The sequence below is a fragment of the Sitophilus oryzae genome, unplaced genomic scaffold, assembly GCF_002938485.1.
Source record: "Sitophilus oryzae breed Bouriz unplaced genomic scaffold, Soryzae_2.0 scaffold_1018_pilon_pilon, whole genome shotgun sequence".
Classification (NCBI taxonomy): Eukaryota; Metazoa; Arthropoda; class Insecta; order Coleoptera; family Curculionidae; genus Sitophilus; species Sitophilus oryzae.
This window is the reverse complement of record NW_022145636.1, coordinates 1,041,729-1,057,971: the sequence shown is the minus strand read 5'-3', so window position 1 is coordinate 1,057,971 and position 16,243 is coordinate 1,041,729. Positions and strand designations below refer to the sequence as shown.

At 35.7% G+C, this 16,243-nt stretch overlaps 2 protein-coding genes across 3 annotated transcripts in view; one reads left to right on the top strand and one right to left on the bottom strand.

Annotated features, from left to right (window-relative positions):
- The window catches only part of LOC115874714 (solute carrier family 25 member 40-like), a 44,847-nt gene extending 37,051 nt beyond the window's left edge, over window positions 1–7,796 (top strand). For both annotated transcript variants that reach the window (XM_030890008.1, XM_030889991.1), the window contains exon 9: window positions 7,495–7,796. In XM_030890008.1, coding sequence (XP_030745868.1) covers window positions 7,495–7,555 — 61 coding nt within the window. In that variant the 3' untranslated portion in view covers window positions 7,556–7,796. The remainder of the gene's footprint in view (window positions 1–7,494) is intronic.
- The window catches only part of LOC115874693 (organic cation/carnitine transporter 7-like), a 39,140-nt gene that overhangs the window by 10,524 nt on the left and 12,373 nt on the right, over window positions 1–16,243 (bottom strand). Inside the window, exons 5-7 of the mRNA XM_030889931.1 lie at window positions 12,030–12,214; window positions 7,831–7,997; window positions 2,677–2,827 (exon numbers count right to left, since the gene is read on the bottom strand). Of these exons, the coding sequence (XP_030745791.1) occupies window positions 2,677–2,827; window positions 7,831–7,997; window positions 12,030–12,214 (503 nt within the window). The remainder of the gene's footprint in view (window positions 1–2,676; window positions 2,828–7,830; window positions 7,998–12,029; window positions 12,215–16,243) is intronic.

The window sequence follows — 16,243 nt, the reverse complement described above, 5'->3', positions numbered from 1 at the left end:
GTAGATTTGCTTTATATGAGTACTTGAAATCTACAATCCCAAGGTAAAAATTTGCCATATAATCTTCCTGGGGTGCAACTTTGTTCATGTTTCAAAGCGTTAGCAAAGTAATGTTGTAGCTTGAGGCACTATGTTCAGTAGCAACATCGATTCGTAGCGATATTCTGATTTCTCGCTTTGTGGCGAGGCGACTGCCTAGACCGTGTCGCACACGTGTGCAAGAGTGTGATAGTGATACCATATTTCGCAGCATTTGCCGAGAATACCCGATTTGATAAAGCAACAATAGTTTTGCAAACATAGTACCCATCATGCTATAGGTCGCATTCGACATCGCTTCTAAACGATCGGTTGCTAACTTGAACAAAGTTGCACCACTGGTATACCGACAGCTCTAGGTCAGCTAGCCCTACCTCTACTCCCATAGCCTGTAGACGGTATATATACTGCATTTTTAGCATTAAAATATGTAGCACTTAGGGCAAATTTTACCGTCAAAATTTCATTCCAATCACTAAAAGCACTTGAAAGAAAATTATGATAAATCGAAAAAAATGAAGTTTTAACCCTTTGTAGCTACGAAACAAAGCAGAATCGGACTTGATATGAAAAATAAATCTTATTTTTACGTGACAAATCACTTCACAAAAGATGGCACATGTTTTTTGAAACACACTGTATAAAGAAAGAAGAGCAAGTATTTTTAGACCATGGGCCACAAATATAATACCATCCCCTCCCCGTGGGAATTTGTGTGTGGGAATTTTTTTTGTTTGTTTTGCCATATAATTTAAGATTTTAGTTGTTTGCCTCATATCAATTACAGCATAGTCCGGAAAAACACGGAAAACCGAAGAAAAACGGTAAAATTTTTCACTTAGTTTTTGATGGTGTGTTTATTGTGGAAATAGCTAAAAAAGTAAATCATCAGGTTCCAAATTCTTAATTTTATTTATTTATAACATGAAAAAAACACAGAATTTTAAATTATGGATGCATGCATATGAAAATAAACGAATCAGAAAATTCCAAAGTTCCACCTGTAATCAATAGCCTTCTTTTTCATCTTCATCATCCTCATATAGTATATCAGTAAAGTTAAAGAGGCCTGGTTCATCTCCATCTTCAAACTCATCTGGATGATAGATTTCCAAAACATCAGTTAGTTCGGGCGGCAACGGATCCCCTTTGATCCAATCAATCTTCAGTTGTCCATTTTACAATTTCCAGCCATGTCCCACTGGATCTCTTGTCACCTTGTGGATCTGGTGAAGCAGATGTCACTGTGGGAGAGTATTTTTGTATGAACAAATCGTACTGTAGCTTATTTATATCTGTGTATCCTTTATCAGTGTACAATTAACACACGAATTCCTCTAGGTCTGACATTAGACTTTCTGTAAGTGTAAGTGATTCTCCTAATGATATAATGATAGGCACGCATGTAGAATATTTTTCTAATTTAGATTTTACCGACAACTTTCCACGCCGAACAAAAGAACTGGTGGTGTCACATCCTGATAATGCATGCATATTCAACATAGCATGACTCTTTGCTGCACCTAAATATCCAGAAATAGTGATGACATTAATAACCCTTCATTTGTTTCCAACCCCTGTATCAAACAGTAAAACATTTTCAATTTCGTTGGCGTACCTTAACAGTAACATAAAAACATCTGTGTGTGTCTGGTGACCTAATTCTGATAGGCAATTTATCTTGAAAAGATTGAGAAGCATGAAAGCAATGTAAAATAATTTTAGTATCCGTTTCCTCTTGCGAAGAACATAGCTCTTCTTGTACAGTACAATTTACAGTTAAACCGTCTTCGCTAGTAAACAACGTGCACTGATCATTGTGTGATAAGTAAACGTTTTTACCATGAAAATAGTGGGCATATTTGTCCTGTTTACATTCATTATATAGAAGGTTGACCAGTTGTTCTTTGTTTTTACCGTTACTGAGGATTTTTTTCCAATCGCGAGGTATTTTGGTCTTGGACGACCCTTTTATTAGGAATGTTTCCCCACAACCTCTTCTTAGCCTTTCAATGTTTTTAATAGATATATCTAAGTAAGTATCTGTCACAAAATCTATCCTTATGTTATTTTGGAAAGCAACTTAATATTATCTCGGCAAGCTCACCAAAGGTTTCTGGAATGTTAATGAGAGCTTGAGAGTGGGCCATGCCATCAATTATATAAACGCTGATTATTTACTGAATTTTAGTTTTTGTCTTGTTTAAAAAATTAGTTTATTAAAAGAGATTTAAAGGTTATTTTTTTTTTCATTTTTCCTCAGTTTTCTTCGTTTTTCCGGGCTATGCTGTAATTGACATTAGGCAAACAGCTAAAACCTTAAACTATATATAAGTATATATTTATAATAAGCAATACCAAGCAAAAAATATTTAGCTCACAAATTCCCACGGTGGGGGGATGGGGGGTATACACGAGCCTTCGCTCTATTTACCCAAGCGCCTGAACTATAGTGTCAGATTAAGTAGTTATGTAATAAATACTTCACATCTTTCACTCTGCGACTTCCTAGATCGCCATTACTATTAATTCCTAGACTTGTAAACACCGATCTAAGACTTGATTGACACCGCTTGTCAATGGGGGATATAGGAGGCATTATTAAAATATACTGTTTATCAGTTTTAGTTAACTTACCGGCGAGCATTCAACTATTTCTTCAGTGACATTGGGAGATCGTAGTAAATCCAAAACGTTACATAAAGTGCTGTCGGTACCATTATGTAAATGTTGATATTCGTGAGTGGCTTGGAATATTTGAGGCATGATCACATATATAACATTAATTCTGTTAATAAAAGAAGAAGTTATTTTACGTAAATTTGGAATTCTTTTTTAAGCGATTATGGCGATATATTTACTTTTCCAGTTTATACAGGATCCCGAAATAGAATAGAATATAATGTTTAGGAGGGGGGTTAATCACCGCGATCTTTTACAGATCTATTCCCCTTTCTTGAGTTATGACTTATCAAACACTCTCAGGACTTTGACGAAAGTCAGTATTTGAGACGGCTCCACAGAGGCCAGCGCTTCATCTCCGACATCAGCCGTACCTACTAAAGTTTATGGCACTCAGTGATGAGGTGTTCTGGTGTTTTCCCCATTTTCCCCATAGAATCTGTTAGAAACCCCGTGACAATCACAAGATTGTTCTTACTTCTTCCTCTTCCTGTGCCTTGTGCTTAGCCGCACGTTGGCGATTGTCTGTACTCTTCATTTAATGTGTAGAGTGCCGTTTTCGGTTCTTCGAAATATGGTGGCTGCGTCGCTGGTGTTACACCAATCCCGTATGTTTCTTAGCCAGGAATGTTGTTTTCTCTCTGGGCCTCGCAGTCCTTCTACTTTTCCTTGTAGAATTAGTTTAGGAATGTAATATTACTGTCTCCTCTAAGGATATGACCGTTCTTACTTAAATCAAGGAATGATGCTATGTTCTTACTTAAACCAAGGAAAATCTTTGATTTTTCTCGGTCGTAAGTTCTGAAAATTTTTTTTGAGTGTCTTAGATTCCCATTCCAGGTTACGGATGGAGTCTTTCAGGTTCTTCAGTTCCGCTTTAAGTTGATTTCCACTTGGAAAGCAGAACGGTTCTGGTCCAGTTAGTGAAATGTTCGCTCCTTTTCTAGCTAGATCGTTTGTTTTTCATTGCCTTCTATCCCTTGGTGAACAGGCATCCAGAGTAGGAGAACTTTATTTTCTTTGCTTAATTTTTTCAGCTTCTCTAGGCATTTGTTGACCAACTTCGAATTGACTACTGAGGTGATCGCGTAATGCTGCTTGGCTATCGGATAAGATGGCTATTTCCTGTTTTCGATAGTTCCTATCTAAGATAAATTGGAACCATTTTTCGATAGCCTAGATTTCTACATGAGAGATGCTGGGGTAGGTACCCATTGGTTCGGAGTATTTAGTTTTTGGCCTAAATACTCCTATCCCTGTCGCTGCTTTGTAGTACGAGAGCTAGCAACGTCGGGAAAACAAGTATTTTAAGACGTCTGGCTCTTTGATATATCTTTTATTATGCTCTCTGGAACAGCCTGCGGCCCGTCTGGCTGCCGATACCCGTTGCGTTCACTACTGCGCATCCAAAGAAGATCCTCTATTTTTTAGCGCTTTAAATTCTAGCGCTTTAAATTATAATATTGAATAAAAATCGAGCAAATCTCCATTAGCTCGGCGCGTAGAGCTTTCGCCTATGAAGCGAAGGTCAGTGGTTCGATACCGGCTGGGGTGCAACTTTTTTTATTTTTTTTTTCGTTTATATTCTGACAGTAAAGCATTAAATATTTGCTTTTTTATCACCAGAACGGATGGCGCTTATAGGTTTATGATCCGTAGTGTATATAAGTAGAATTTGATACCTTCATTTGTTTTGAAGGATTATCGTAGATAATTAATTATTAGACAGGTTTAGGATGGTCTGGCTACCGCGCCGGTAGCTTGCGTCTGTGGCTTGCGTTCACTACTGCGCATCACATGGGTACAGGGTGTCTCATTTTCTTGCGTTTTTAGGGATTTGGAATATCTGGGATTTCTCGTTTATGAGTGGAGATACAATGATGCGTTTTTTTTTTCACATTACTTTGCTAGTTTTTTATATAACTAAATATTCTATCCCTAGATTTGCGCATTTTCTACACATTAACATTAATCAATCTTGTTTAAAAAGTGTTATTATTTTATTTAATTTAATTTAACCAGATAATTTTGTTTTCCGTAGTTATCTTAACAAACTGAACTGAAAATAAACTTGTGTAGCTTTTAGATAACAATCTGTTAAAAAAAGTATTATTAAAATGATTATTAAAATAATAAACAACAGCTGAAAAAAATATTTTGAAGAAAGACAGGCAGAAATTACCTTTATAAAGCATTAAAATGTTAATTTTTATATATTATGTTTAAATCTTTAAAATGAAATTATAAACGAGAAATCCCAAAAACGGTCAAAAATGGGACACCCTGTACCCATGTGATGCGTAGTAGTGAACGCAACCTACCGGCGCGGCAGCCAGACCATCCTAAACCTATCTAATAATTAATTACCACAATAATCCTTCAAAACAAATGAAAGTATCAAATTCTACCTCGAAGTCTACTTATATACACTACGGATCATAAACCCATAAACGCTATCCGTTTTGGTGATAAAAAAGCAAATATTTAATACTTTACTATCAGAATATAAACGAAAAAAAAAATAAAAAAGTTGCACTACTAGTCGGTATCGAACCACTGACCTTCGCTTCATAGGACAGAGCTCTACGCGCCGTGCTAATGAGACTTGCTCGATTTTTATTCAATACTAGAATTTAAAGCGCTAAGTAAAAAATAGAGGATCTTCTTTGGATGCGCAGTAGTGAACGCAACGGGTATCGGCAGCCAGACGGGCCGCATGCTGTTCCAGAGAGCATAATAAAAGATATATCAAAGAGCCAGACGTCTTAAAATACTTTCTCGAAAACGTTGCTAGCTCTTAGACTATTGGTTTTGGAAGCATCACACTGTCTCCTCAACGAACACCTCAGTAGATTGAAGCTGAGAACCAACGGCGAATGCAGATTCTGTGGGGAAAATGGGGAAATACCGGAACACCTTATCACTTAATGCGCCGAGACGACAACCATTTGTGTCGTAAACTTTGGTACGGCCGATGTCGAAGATGGAGAGCTGTGTAGGGTTACCAGATTAAAACTTGTCCACCCCGGGCAAGCCTTCCCAAAAATCCGGACAAACTCCGTACGTCATAATTTTTTAGCGATTTATCATTTTTACATTACCTACTGATTAGTGATACTTATCATTTTTATTTTATTTATAAAACAAGAGCAAAATAGTTATTTGTGTACCAAGGCCGTAGAGTTGATCTCTTTTGGCTGTGTCTGAAATTTGCGGCGAGGCAAAAAACATCATACAGCCGATTTTTTAAGCGAGTGTCTTTTGAAGCAGGTAACAATTTTTTTTACAATTTTGTTTCTAAATAAAGAAGAAACTGGAAGATTAAATTCAAATTTTTATTAACCAAATGAAAAGTATATATTTTCATATTTTCTTTTTAACTATTTTTATCACAGTATATCCCGTATAATGTTGTTTTTAGGGTTCCGTACCCAAAGAGTAAAAACGGGAACCCTATTACTAAGACTTCGCTGTCCGTCCGTCCGTCCGTCCGTCACAAAGGTCTATCTTATGAACCGTTATAGCTAGACAGTTGAAATTTTTGCAGATAATGTATCTATGTTGCCGCTATAAGAACAAATACTAAAAACAGAAATAAATAAATGTTTATAAATAAAAATAAATACTTTCACTAAACATTATCTTTTAAGTAAGAATTTTACATAGAATCTTTCAAGTCCTCGGTGGCCGCGTGGTTAAAGCGTTAGGACTTTACGCTGCTATGACGTTGGAGCCGGAGTACGGCAGGTTCGAATCCTAGCCAAGGCGACTTTTTTTAATCGTTTTTTTTTTAATTTTTACATATTTATTTTTACTTTTTACATATTTGATGAATATAATGAATGGTACGGAATCCTTCGTGCGCGAGTCCGATTCGCACTTTTTTTTTATTATTATTTGTTAGTTATTTATTTTAAATTTCATTTCACTGATGTAAACGGAAAGCTTGTAGATAAAAATAGCCTAGCAACGGAACCTTTTCTTTTGTTTTATGGGTAAATAATCCAAACATGCAAATTAAGTGTGTCTAGTAGGCCGCTTTTATAATTTGACAATCTTAATATCGAACGTGGAAATATCTAAAATAAGTAAATTAAATGTGTCTAGTAGGCTGCCCTCATAATGACTTCGTTTGCAAAAGCGGCCGTAAAGTAAAAAAGCGACCAAAAAAGATACACTTTAGGGACGTTAATAGATCCGTAAAACTTCATTTCTTGTGACACTTGCTTAAAAAAGACATTTATTACTTTCAAAACTTAAAACTTCGAAGTGAAACAATGAATTTACACTGCTAAAGTTATCGACGATTTTTTAAGTAACTAAATTTATTAAAACAAATATAGTATTTTGCATTATTGCGACATGAAACATTAAAATCCGGACGCTTATAAAAAAATCCCCCCAGACCCAACCGGATGTAGTGAAAATCCGAACATGTGGGTTACATAGAGCTGTGGAGTCGTCTCAGATACTGGCTTTCAATGCACTGAGATGCCCTGAGACTGTATGATGAGTTATAACTTGTTATAAGTTATAACTTGTTATAACTCAAGAAAGGGGAACACGCAATTATTCTGTAAGGTCGCGGTTACAGTTGAGGGTTGGAACCTTTGGTGTTAAACAGCAAAATAAAAACACTAAATCACCACAATACACCAAAACACTTTTACTTTTACACTGGACGCGCGTTTCGCTAACCATGTTAGCATCATCAGCAGATGATTATAAACTAAAGTACAATCTACAAGTTGAGCGTTTATATACTCGTACTAGGTCCCTTATTGGCACCTTACCCATTTCAAACAAGAACATCAATCATAAAAAGGATAGATGAAAATTGACAAACTTCCCAAGAATGAATCCCATAGAGTACAAAATGTGGTTCAATAGAGTTATTTGAACAATACTGAATACTAATAAGAGATAAATACTTAGTTGAAGAACAAACCAGATTGGTTTTAAGCAGCTGAAACCAAACGGATAGATAACTATAAGAAGACTATTGAAGTTAAATTGTTGCATTTTTTAATATTTTCATGTATTTATAAAGATCGTTCATAATCGCTCTTCAAATGTATAAAATTGTTTTATTATATTGTTTTTCCTTACACTAGTTGTATTAGACCTTGAATAGCACAAGCCAAAATTAACTTGTTTCTATGTTTGCTGCCATACAATGGTGCTACTTGTTGTATGCTTGATTTTAAGCGTTGCCATCGAGATTCTTTTAAGATTTGTTCTTTGTTTTCTTGAATTTCTTCAATCAGTTGTTGGATCTAAAAAAAAATCAAAATATTTGCATGTCATTGTGTGTTAAAAATAAATAAGCATGCTTTAATTTACTACTTTTATAGCATCTGTGTAGGTGGTTCTCACATTTATTTTTATACGATAAATTTTGAAAGTTATTATATATTATTGATTATTATAGAGTATATTTTATTCCTAGGTTTTCTTTTATATCGATATATACAGGATTAATTGCGCTCTGAAGAAAAAAAAACTCTTATAAAATCATAAAAAAATATGTATATGTTACTGTAAATGTCCGAAATGCGGTAAAACCTAGGATAAGCGCGCTAAACCTAGGATTTACCAAAAAAAATTAACTAATTACGTTAACCTGGTTATTTTGAGGGTGTTAATTCATTAGTTTGCCCGGTTATTTGGAGGGTGTTAATGCATTGGTTAGCTTGGTTATTTGGCGGTGTTATTGCATTGGTTAAGTGGTTATTTGGTGGGGTTAGTTGGTTTTTACTAGTGATGAGGTCACTTGAGCGAAATTTCGCTCGAGTACTCGATTATTGAAATAACCGACATCGCTCGATTATGAACGAGCGATGCAAGTGACGAGTACCAAGCGACGAAAGCATGCGATCCTAGAATGAAATAAATTGAAATTCGATTTTAATGTGACATACTCGATAAAAAGCCGAGCGAATTTTCTACATACATTTCAGGGAGCAATTTTATACGACGCCGTATATATATTTATCCGTTGCGTATCTGAGAGACAAAATTTTACGACTTACATCGACAATGCTTTGAAATAAACTAAATCAAGCGATCAAGCGAATCGCTCGTCGTTTGCTACTTGCCATTCATCACCGAAAGAATCTGTACCCTGCGCACGCAACTTACTGCTTGGCGCTTGGCGTTAACGAGTACTTACAACACGCGGCGGACGAAAAACCGTATTTTTAAATAGGAGCGATATTTCGCTCGAGCGATCGCTCGGTTATTGCAATCGCTTGATACTCGAGTACTCGATTATTGAAATTAATCGGTTTATCCCATCACTAGTTTTTACTACCACTTGCTTTTGGTAAATCCTAGGTTTTACCGTATTTCGGACATTTACAGTAACATATATACAGGGTCCGGCAATAATGCGTCGATAGTTCGAATAATAAGAAAGTTAGGCATTTTTTATAAGTGCAAACCTAAAGTATGTATTAGGAGGTAAGAAAATATCTTAACATCTACAGAGTGGCTCAAAAAAGTGTGAGTGGATAGGCATGATTTTTTTTAAATGGAACACCCTGTATATTATTGCATTTTTGCCTTCCGTTTTGATCACTTTACATAATCGTAAAATATTATTAAATATGTTTTGATAATTTCACTGAAGGTCAAATTTTACAATAGGATTGAGGCCTTAGAAATGTGGATATTAAGAAGATTACTTAAAATTCCCTGGGTTACCACACATCAAATGAACAGGTTTTAGAAAGATCAAATACGCACCGGCAACTCTTAGTAATAGTGAAACAAAGGAAGACATCATACTTATCATATGTCGGGTCATATACTGCAAGGTCTTAGGTACACCCTCCTAAAAACAATACTTATGGGAAAAATCGAAGGAAGAAGAGGACCAGGCCGGAACAGCATTCATGGCTTCGCAATATCCGTGAATGGTGTAACATTGCGGATGCTGCCACGATATTTAGAAGAGCTGAGGAGGGCACACTTTATATCGTGCTCAGAGTAGATCGCGTCTAGTGAACATATGAACGCCAACACGCTACTGAAGCGGACGGCACCAGAAGAAGAAGAAGTTTCAAAGATATTAACAAAGAAATTAAAAAAAATCTTTTCAGCCTTTTTTAAAAAAAATATTAAAAATACAGGAAATGTCCTGAAATAAAAACTATATTAGTATTTACTGTAGTTGGTCTGTACAGACTTTGCTACACATATCCTAGTCTTCAATACAGGGTGTTCGAAATTCTATTCCGAACTTTATAAAATGTAAAATAGTTTTTCTTCGCTTTTTTAAACCTTTTTTTGGAACCCTGTATATTATTTCTTTGTGAGATGGAGAATTAAAAAATTTAAAAAAAATAGCGATTTCGCAAATATTCGCGGTTTTATTAGATATGGCTTGTTTTTTAAGAAATAGTGGAGAAAAATTGCAACATTCGGGGGTAATGGGGTAAGTATATAGTATGATATTATTTTTGGAATCTATTTTGTCCAAATGGCCAATCGCAGATCGACTGAACTTGACGATCTATTTAATCTCTGTATATCTATGATTATTTTTGTGCTATGATTTTCCGTAGGTTTAAAAAAAAATCCAGGAAAAATCTTAAATACTCACAGAGAACTTGATGTTTTTTTTCTAGTTTTGTTCTAAAAGACAACAATTCCTTATAGACTACTAGCGTGTCCAGCGACTTCGTTCGCCTCGAATTAATCATTTGTAATGGTGATGATAAAGCAAAGTAAGAATTTTCATTAACATACAAACTGGATAAAATTTTCTCACATTTATATCAGCATGAGAAAAAACAATATGGCGATATTATTATATAACTTGGTAATATTTGAAGGGTAGTTTCATCTCGTTGGAATTTAACTTTCGAAAAATCCGTTTGCCAAAAATAAGCTTTTTACATCAAGCAGTTAAGCAGTATCGTGGTTAAGAAATTACCCAACTTTTTGGAACACCCTGTATGATTTTTTAAAAAATTTCAAAATATGTAAAAAAAAACAAATAAATTATGCTTGTCCAAGCGTTTTCCCGAAAGACTAACCGTTTTTTAAATAACAAATAGGCTGTACTTAAACTGCCGTTAAACGGTAGCTTACTAAAATGCCGTTAATAGGTATGACGTCGTTGATGTGACGCACTTGACACAGCAATATCAGAATAACAGACAAAAATGAAATAATAAGCCTGATAAGGCAATAATAGAAGTCCTAGCGAAATAAGGTATTGACAGGCCTCACATAGGAACTCTCGCCAAAATATACAAAGAAGCCAAAGCAAGTGTAATAATATTAAAACAACCCCAGAGTTTCCAACTGGCAAAGGAGTCCGACAGGGAGACTTGATATTCCCCAAACTGTTTACAGCAACACTAGAAGAAGCCTTCCGTCAACTGGACTGGACCAACAAGGGATTAAAAATAGTTGGAGAATATCTTAACCATCTGATGACATAGTCCTAATTGCTAATAGTCCTGAAGAATTACAAGCACAAATTAGCGAATTAATCACAGCCAGGAATAAAGTGGGTCTCAAAATAAATTTACCACAAACTAAAGTAATGTATATAGTAGAAGAAGTATTTTTATATATTTGGGACAACTAATGCCCAGGTCGTGATCTCTATTACACTCATTAATCGACAAAAGAATTAAGTTAGCATGGAGTATTCATGGAAGAAACTCAATCATATCTAAAATGAGATATAATATAATAGAGACATACTTAAAATCTAGAATGCCACTTTATCTAAAGAAGAAAACATTCTACCAATGTGTACTACCGGTTATGACCTATGCATCCGAAACATGGACACTTAAAACGGACATTATAAGGAAACTCTGGGTCGCACAACGCTCAATGGAACGAAAAGAGACCGTAAAAGAATAGCGTGGATACGACAAAAAACCCAAGTATCTAATAGAAATGTCATCCACAGAATCAAAACCCTCAAGTGGCAATAGACAGGACACCTGGCAAGAAGAACAGACAACAGAGATAGATACAGAATGGTATCCACAAGGAGCCAAGAGACCTAGAGGAAGACCGAACCTGAGATGGGACCATGATATTAGATGTGTTATCTGTGATATTAGGAAATTCGCAGGCATAACTTGGGCCTGCATAGCCAATAGACAACAATGGGCCCAACTACAAAGAGAGTATCTAAATATGTCAGGACAGCTACACCATAATAGGAAATAGTTTGACTGAAATAATAAAAATAAGCTGAAAATGATGATGATAAAACAGATTTTTAGTATTGTTTATACTTGAAATTTTTGTACTTTTAAACATAGACTATTTCTTACCGGATAACTTTCTTTCCTTTTTCCGGTGTTAATGTAGTAAATAGTCCTGAATATGTCCATTGCTCCATCATTATCTCCTGAAGACATTAAATAAATAGGCGTTTCGGGCAGAAATGCTATAGCAAGTACAGACATGATTGGCAAGCTTGCTGTGACAAGAATCAACACATTCCAAGAGTGCAGTTCTACAATAACAAACATATTATTATTATTATAAATTATGAATAACTAACTAATGACTAACTATTCACAAACAATATATTATAATTGTCAAGGGCATATTTCCGTAAGGCAACAAGCAGGGTTAGTGAAAAGTTGGTGTAGGTCGTCACAGACGCTCAGTTTTATCGCCCAGGCCGCCTGTGCAAACTTATATCGGAGCGTATGAAGTTCATGAAATCAGACCCTGCATGCGTTTGGCCTGCGCAGATTTTGAAGCCTGAACTTGTGTATGCTCGTTCATATTATTTTAGTTTGTACATTTTTGTTCAGTCCGTAGATAAAGTTCAGTCTATTATTAAATTAATATTTAATAAATAAAAGTGACATTCATGGATTAAGAGACAGTTTGCAATGAAAACGCAGGATGCGACTCATAGGAGCAAAGTGCAAGGGAAAAGATCAGTAGGAAGACGCCAGAACTCATTAAAAGGATTTAAGAAGATGGTTTGAACGCTCGTCTGCGGAAATCTTCCGGGCTGCAGTTTCCAGAGCTACAATTGCCATTTGGATCGCCAACCTTCGGCAGGAGAGGGCGTGATAAGAAGAAGAAGAAGGTTTGTTGAGACAAATGCGTTCGCATGGCGTTATACGTATAGTCGGAGCCATAGAGTGTTGAGAGTGTAACATTTTTTTCGAAAAAAAAACATGTTATAGTATTTCCGAAGTCAATTGGAAGTACTGGGACTTACAGTTGGGGGTTGGAACTTTTGGTGTTACACAGCAAAATAAAACACTAAATCACTACAATACACCAAAACACTTTTACTTTTACACTGGGTCCTTATCACATCCGCCTGATACGCGGAAGGTCCCCGGTTCGTTCCCGGGCGGAAACACCCAGTGTAAAAGTAAAAGTGCTTTGGTGTATTGTGGTGATTTAGTGTTTTATTTTGCAGTACTGGGACTCTTAATTCGTTTATGCAGACGCTGACAAAGGCGCCAACAAAGACGGTGGCGCAATTAAGAGTCTCAATCTATTCCAACTGACTTCAGAAGAACTATACATATACATTCGGTCATAATGAGTAGATTATTCGGAAAGGTATTGCGAAATTCCGGGTTCCTGCGGTTCTGTACTGGACAATCATGTCCAGTCAAGGGCATATATATGGGCATATATATGGTCCATACCATATATGTATTCACTCTGCTCCATATAAGTGGAAAAAAAAGTCGCAACCTAGAGAGATGTACAGGGTGGGTCAAAATGGATACTTTTAAAGGGAAACACCCTTTTCTATAGGAGATAGATGAAAACTAATATCGGTGTCTGGAGCTCAATTTTTATCAAAAACATGATGATGAAAACCGCACATCGATATCTGTTACCGTGTCGGAGTTATGGGGTATTTTTCAAAAATGTGCATTTTTAACAAATCGTTGTAACTTTTTTTCTATGGAAAATTTTGAATTTTTATGAAAACATTTCCAAAGCACCTTTTTACGTAGAATTTAATGGTTTAAGTATAATTTTTTTAAAATTAATAATTTAAGAATTATCAACAGAAAACTTTAATTTTTATATGGGACATCCTGTATATTTTTAATGTATTGAAAAGAATTTAAAATTACCTTTTCAAAAATATAGCATACTTGATATTTTGCTTGATTGCTCTTCGAGATATAGATTTTTTTAAAATTCGCCCATTTTAGATAAGTAGGCTTTGAACGGCACCGGCTGTAATGCAAAAAAAATTAGCTGTGGGCAGCATTTATAACGAAAATAATATTTGCAATAAGAGATGCAGAATTTTATAACAATTTAAACTATGTTTTTAAACATCAACACATTTAAATTATATCAATAACAATAAAAATTAATAGCAAACCAAGACATGAGATTTTGCTACAGATGTTCGACATGTCGACAGTCTTCTCTGTTATGGACAGACGGGACCGTTTTTGAACATTTCTCGAGGAATTCATTAACTCGGTGGGAGCGAAAGATAACCCCGCATAACCGCTAAGTCCTTCTAATTCGTGTCTAGATTATACGGCCAATTTAAAAATAAGAACCTATACCTATTCTTCCGCAAAGATAAAAATCCATAGGCACTAAGTCCTGCGGCCTCGGCGGCCTCGATGGCCAACGGCTGAGATCTTGGTTAGCTATTCAATTATTCTCTAAATTGACTGCAAAAATTTGCTGATAACTTCAGCGATCTGAGGCGGTGTCTTGTCCTGCTGGAAAGATATGTTTTCGAGAGTTCTATTTTTTTTTAGGGGTATTATCATCAATAAGGGGTACAAAGCCTACTAGTTAAAAGTGGTGAACTTTTAAAAATTCTGTATTTCGAAAGCGACTATAACAAAATATCAAGTGTGCTATATTTTTAGAAAGGCAATTTTAAAGTCTTTATATTTAATTAAAAATATACAGGGTGTCCCAAATAACAAATAAATTTTTCTGTTGATAACTCGTAAATTATTAATTTTAAAAAAATTATACTTAAACCATTAAATTCTACGTAAAAAAGTGCTTTGGAAATGTTTTCATAAAAATACAAAATCTTCCATAGCAAAAAAGTAACAGCGGTTTGTTAAAAATGCACATTTTTGAAAAACACCCCGTAACTCATAAACGGTAACAGATATCGATGTGCGGTTTTCACCACCATGTTTTTGATAAAAATTGAGCTCCAGGTACCGATATTAGTTTTCGTCTATCTCCTATAGAAAAGGGTGTTTCCCTTTAAAAGCGTCGAATTTGACCCACCCTGTACATCTGCTCCAAACAAATTTCTTACCAAGTGTAAAAGCCCCCATAACAACAAGTCTAGAGAGTCACCATCATGGATCACTGAGCGATCCCTTCCTAACAAATACAGGAGTTAGGCAGGGATGTGTCTTAGCGCCTCTTCTATTCAACATTATTATTATGGCAGCGCTCTTTATTAATAGTGGACAGCAAATGGTAGGAAAGAGGAAGGGGCATTAGATAACAGCTACATTAGTATCGGTATCAGCGGTCTGTTCAACATAAAAAGACTCAGGGCAAAAACACGTCTGAAATTCATCACAGAACTTCAATACGCTGATGACTGCGCTCTAGTAGCAAAAATGTTACAGCAACTATAAGAAATGCTGAACACATACCTGGGCATACGAGGCTTTCGGTTTTAAGCTGATCATCGATAAAACTAAAAGCATGTGTATTCCCCCGGAAAATCATAACAATGTTATAAAAATCGGAGAAGCACTATTGGAATATGTAGTGGAATTCAATTACCTCTGCAGTTTGATTTCGGAAAAGACCAATATCGACACTGAAATTCAGCACAGAATTAGCAGCGCCTCAAGAACATTCTGGAAATTAAAAGACATGGTTTTCTACAATCATGACTTGAGCACAAAACGAAACTTGCAGTATACCGAGCAATAATAATCCCCACCATGTTATATGCAAGCAAAACCTGGGTGCCGTATCGTCGGCACATGAACGCATTAAACAAGTTGCAACAGAGACACCTTAGACAATTGTTAAGTATCAAATGGTACCACCAACGAATCCACCATGGAATCAAATTATCAATCCTTGAGAAAGCTAGCTGTGAGAGCGCTGAAGTCATGATTACTAAATCCCGCTTAAAATGGGCTGGTCACATATGCAGAATGCAAGAAAACCGTCTACCGAAATCTCTTCTTTACGGTGAGCTTGTAGACGGTAAGAGAAAACCGGGAGGAAACCGTTTTATTCATCATCACCCCTTAATTATTTACATTAAATTGATTCCGACACTAATATAGAGGCAGCTCAATTTGTAGTCACTAATACCTTTTTGCCGGTAGAGTATTAAAATGTTTTTAGGCGACATTCGTAGTTAAATGAAATACTTAATATTGACGTTGATCAAAATTAGGATAAATCTTGTATGCATCATGTATGCATCACGCAGGGCAGGGTAAAAATGACATACTTGTCATACTTTGTGTAACTAAAGCTTCCAGAACGTCGCAATTAGTGGTTTCAGTTAGCCTAGAAGTTTGTTCCT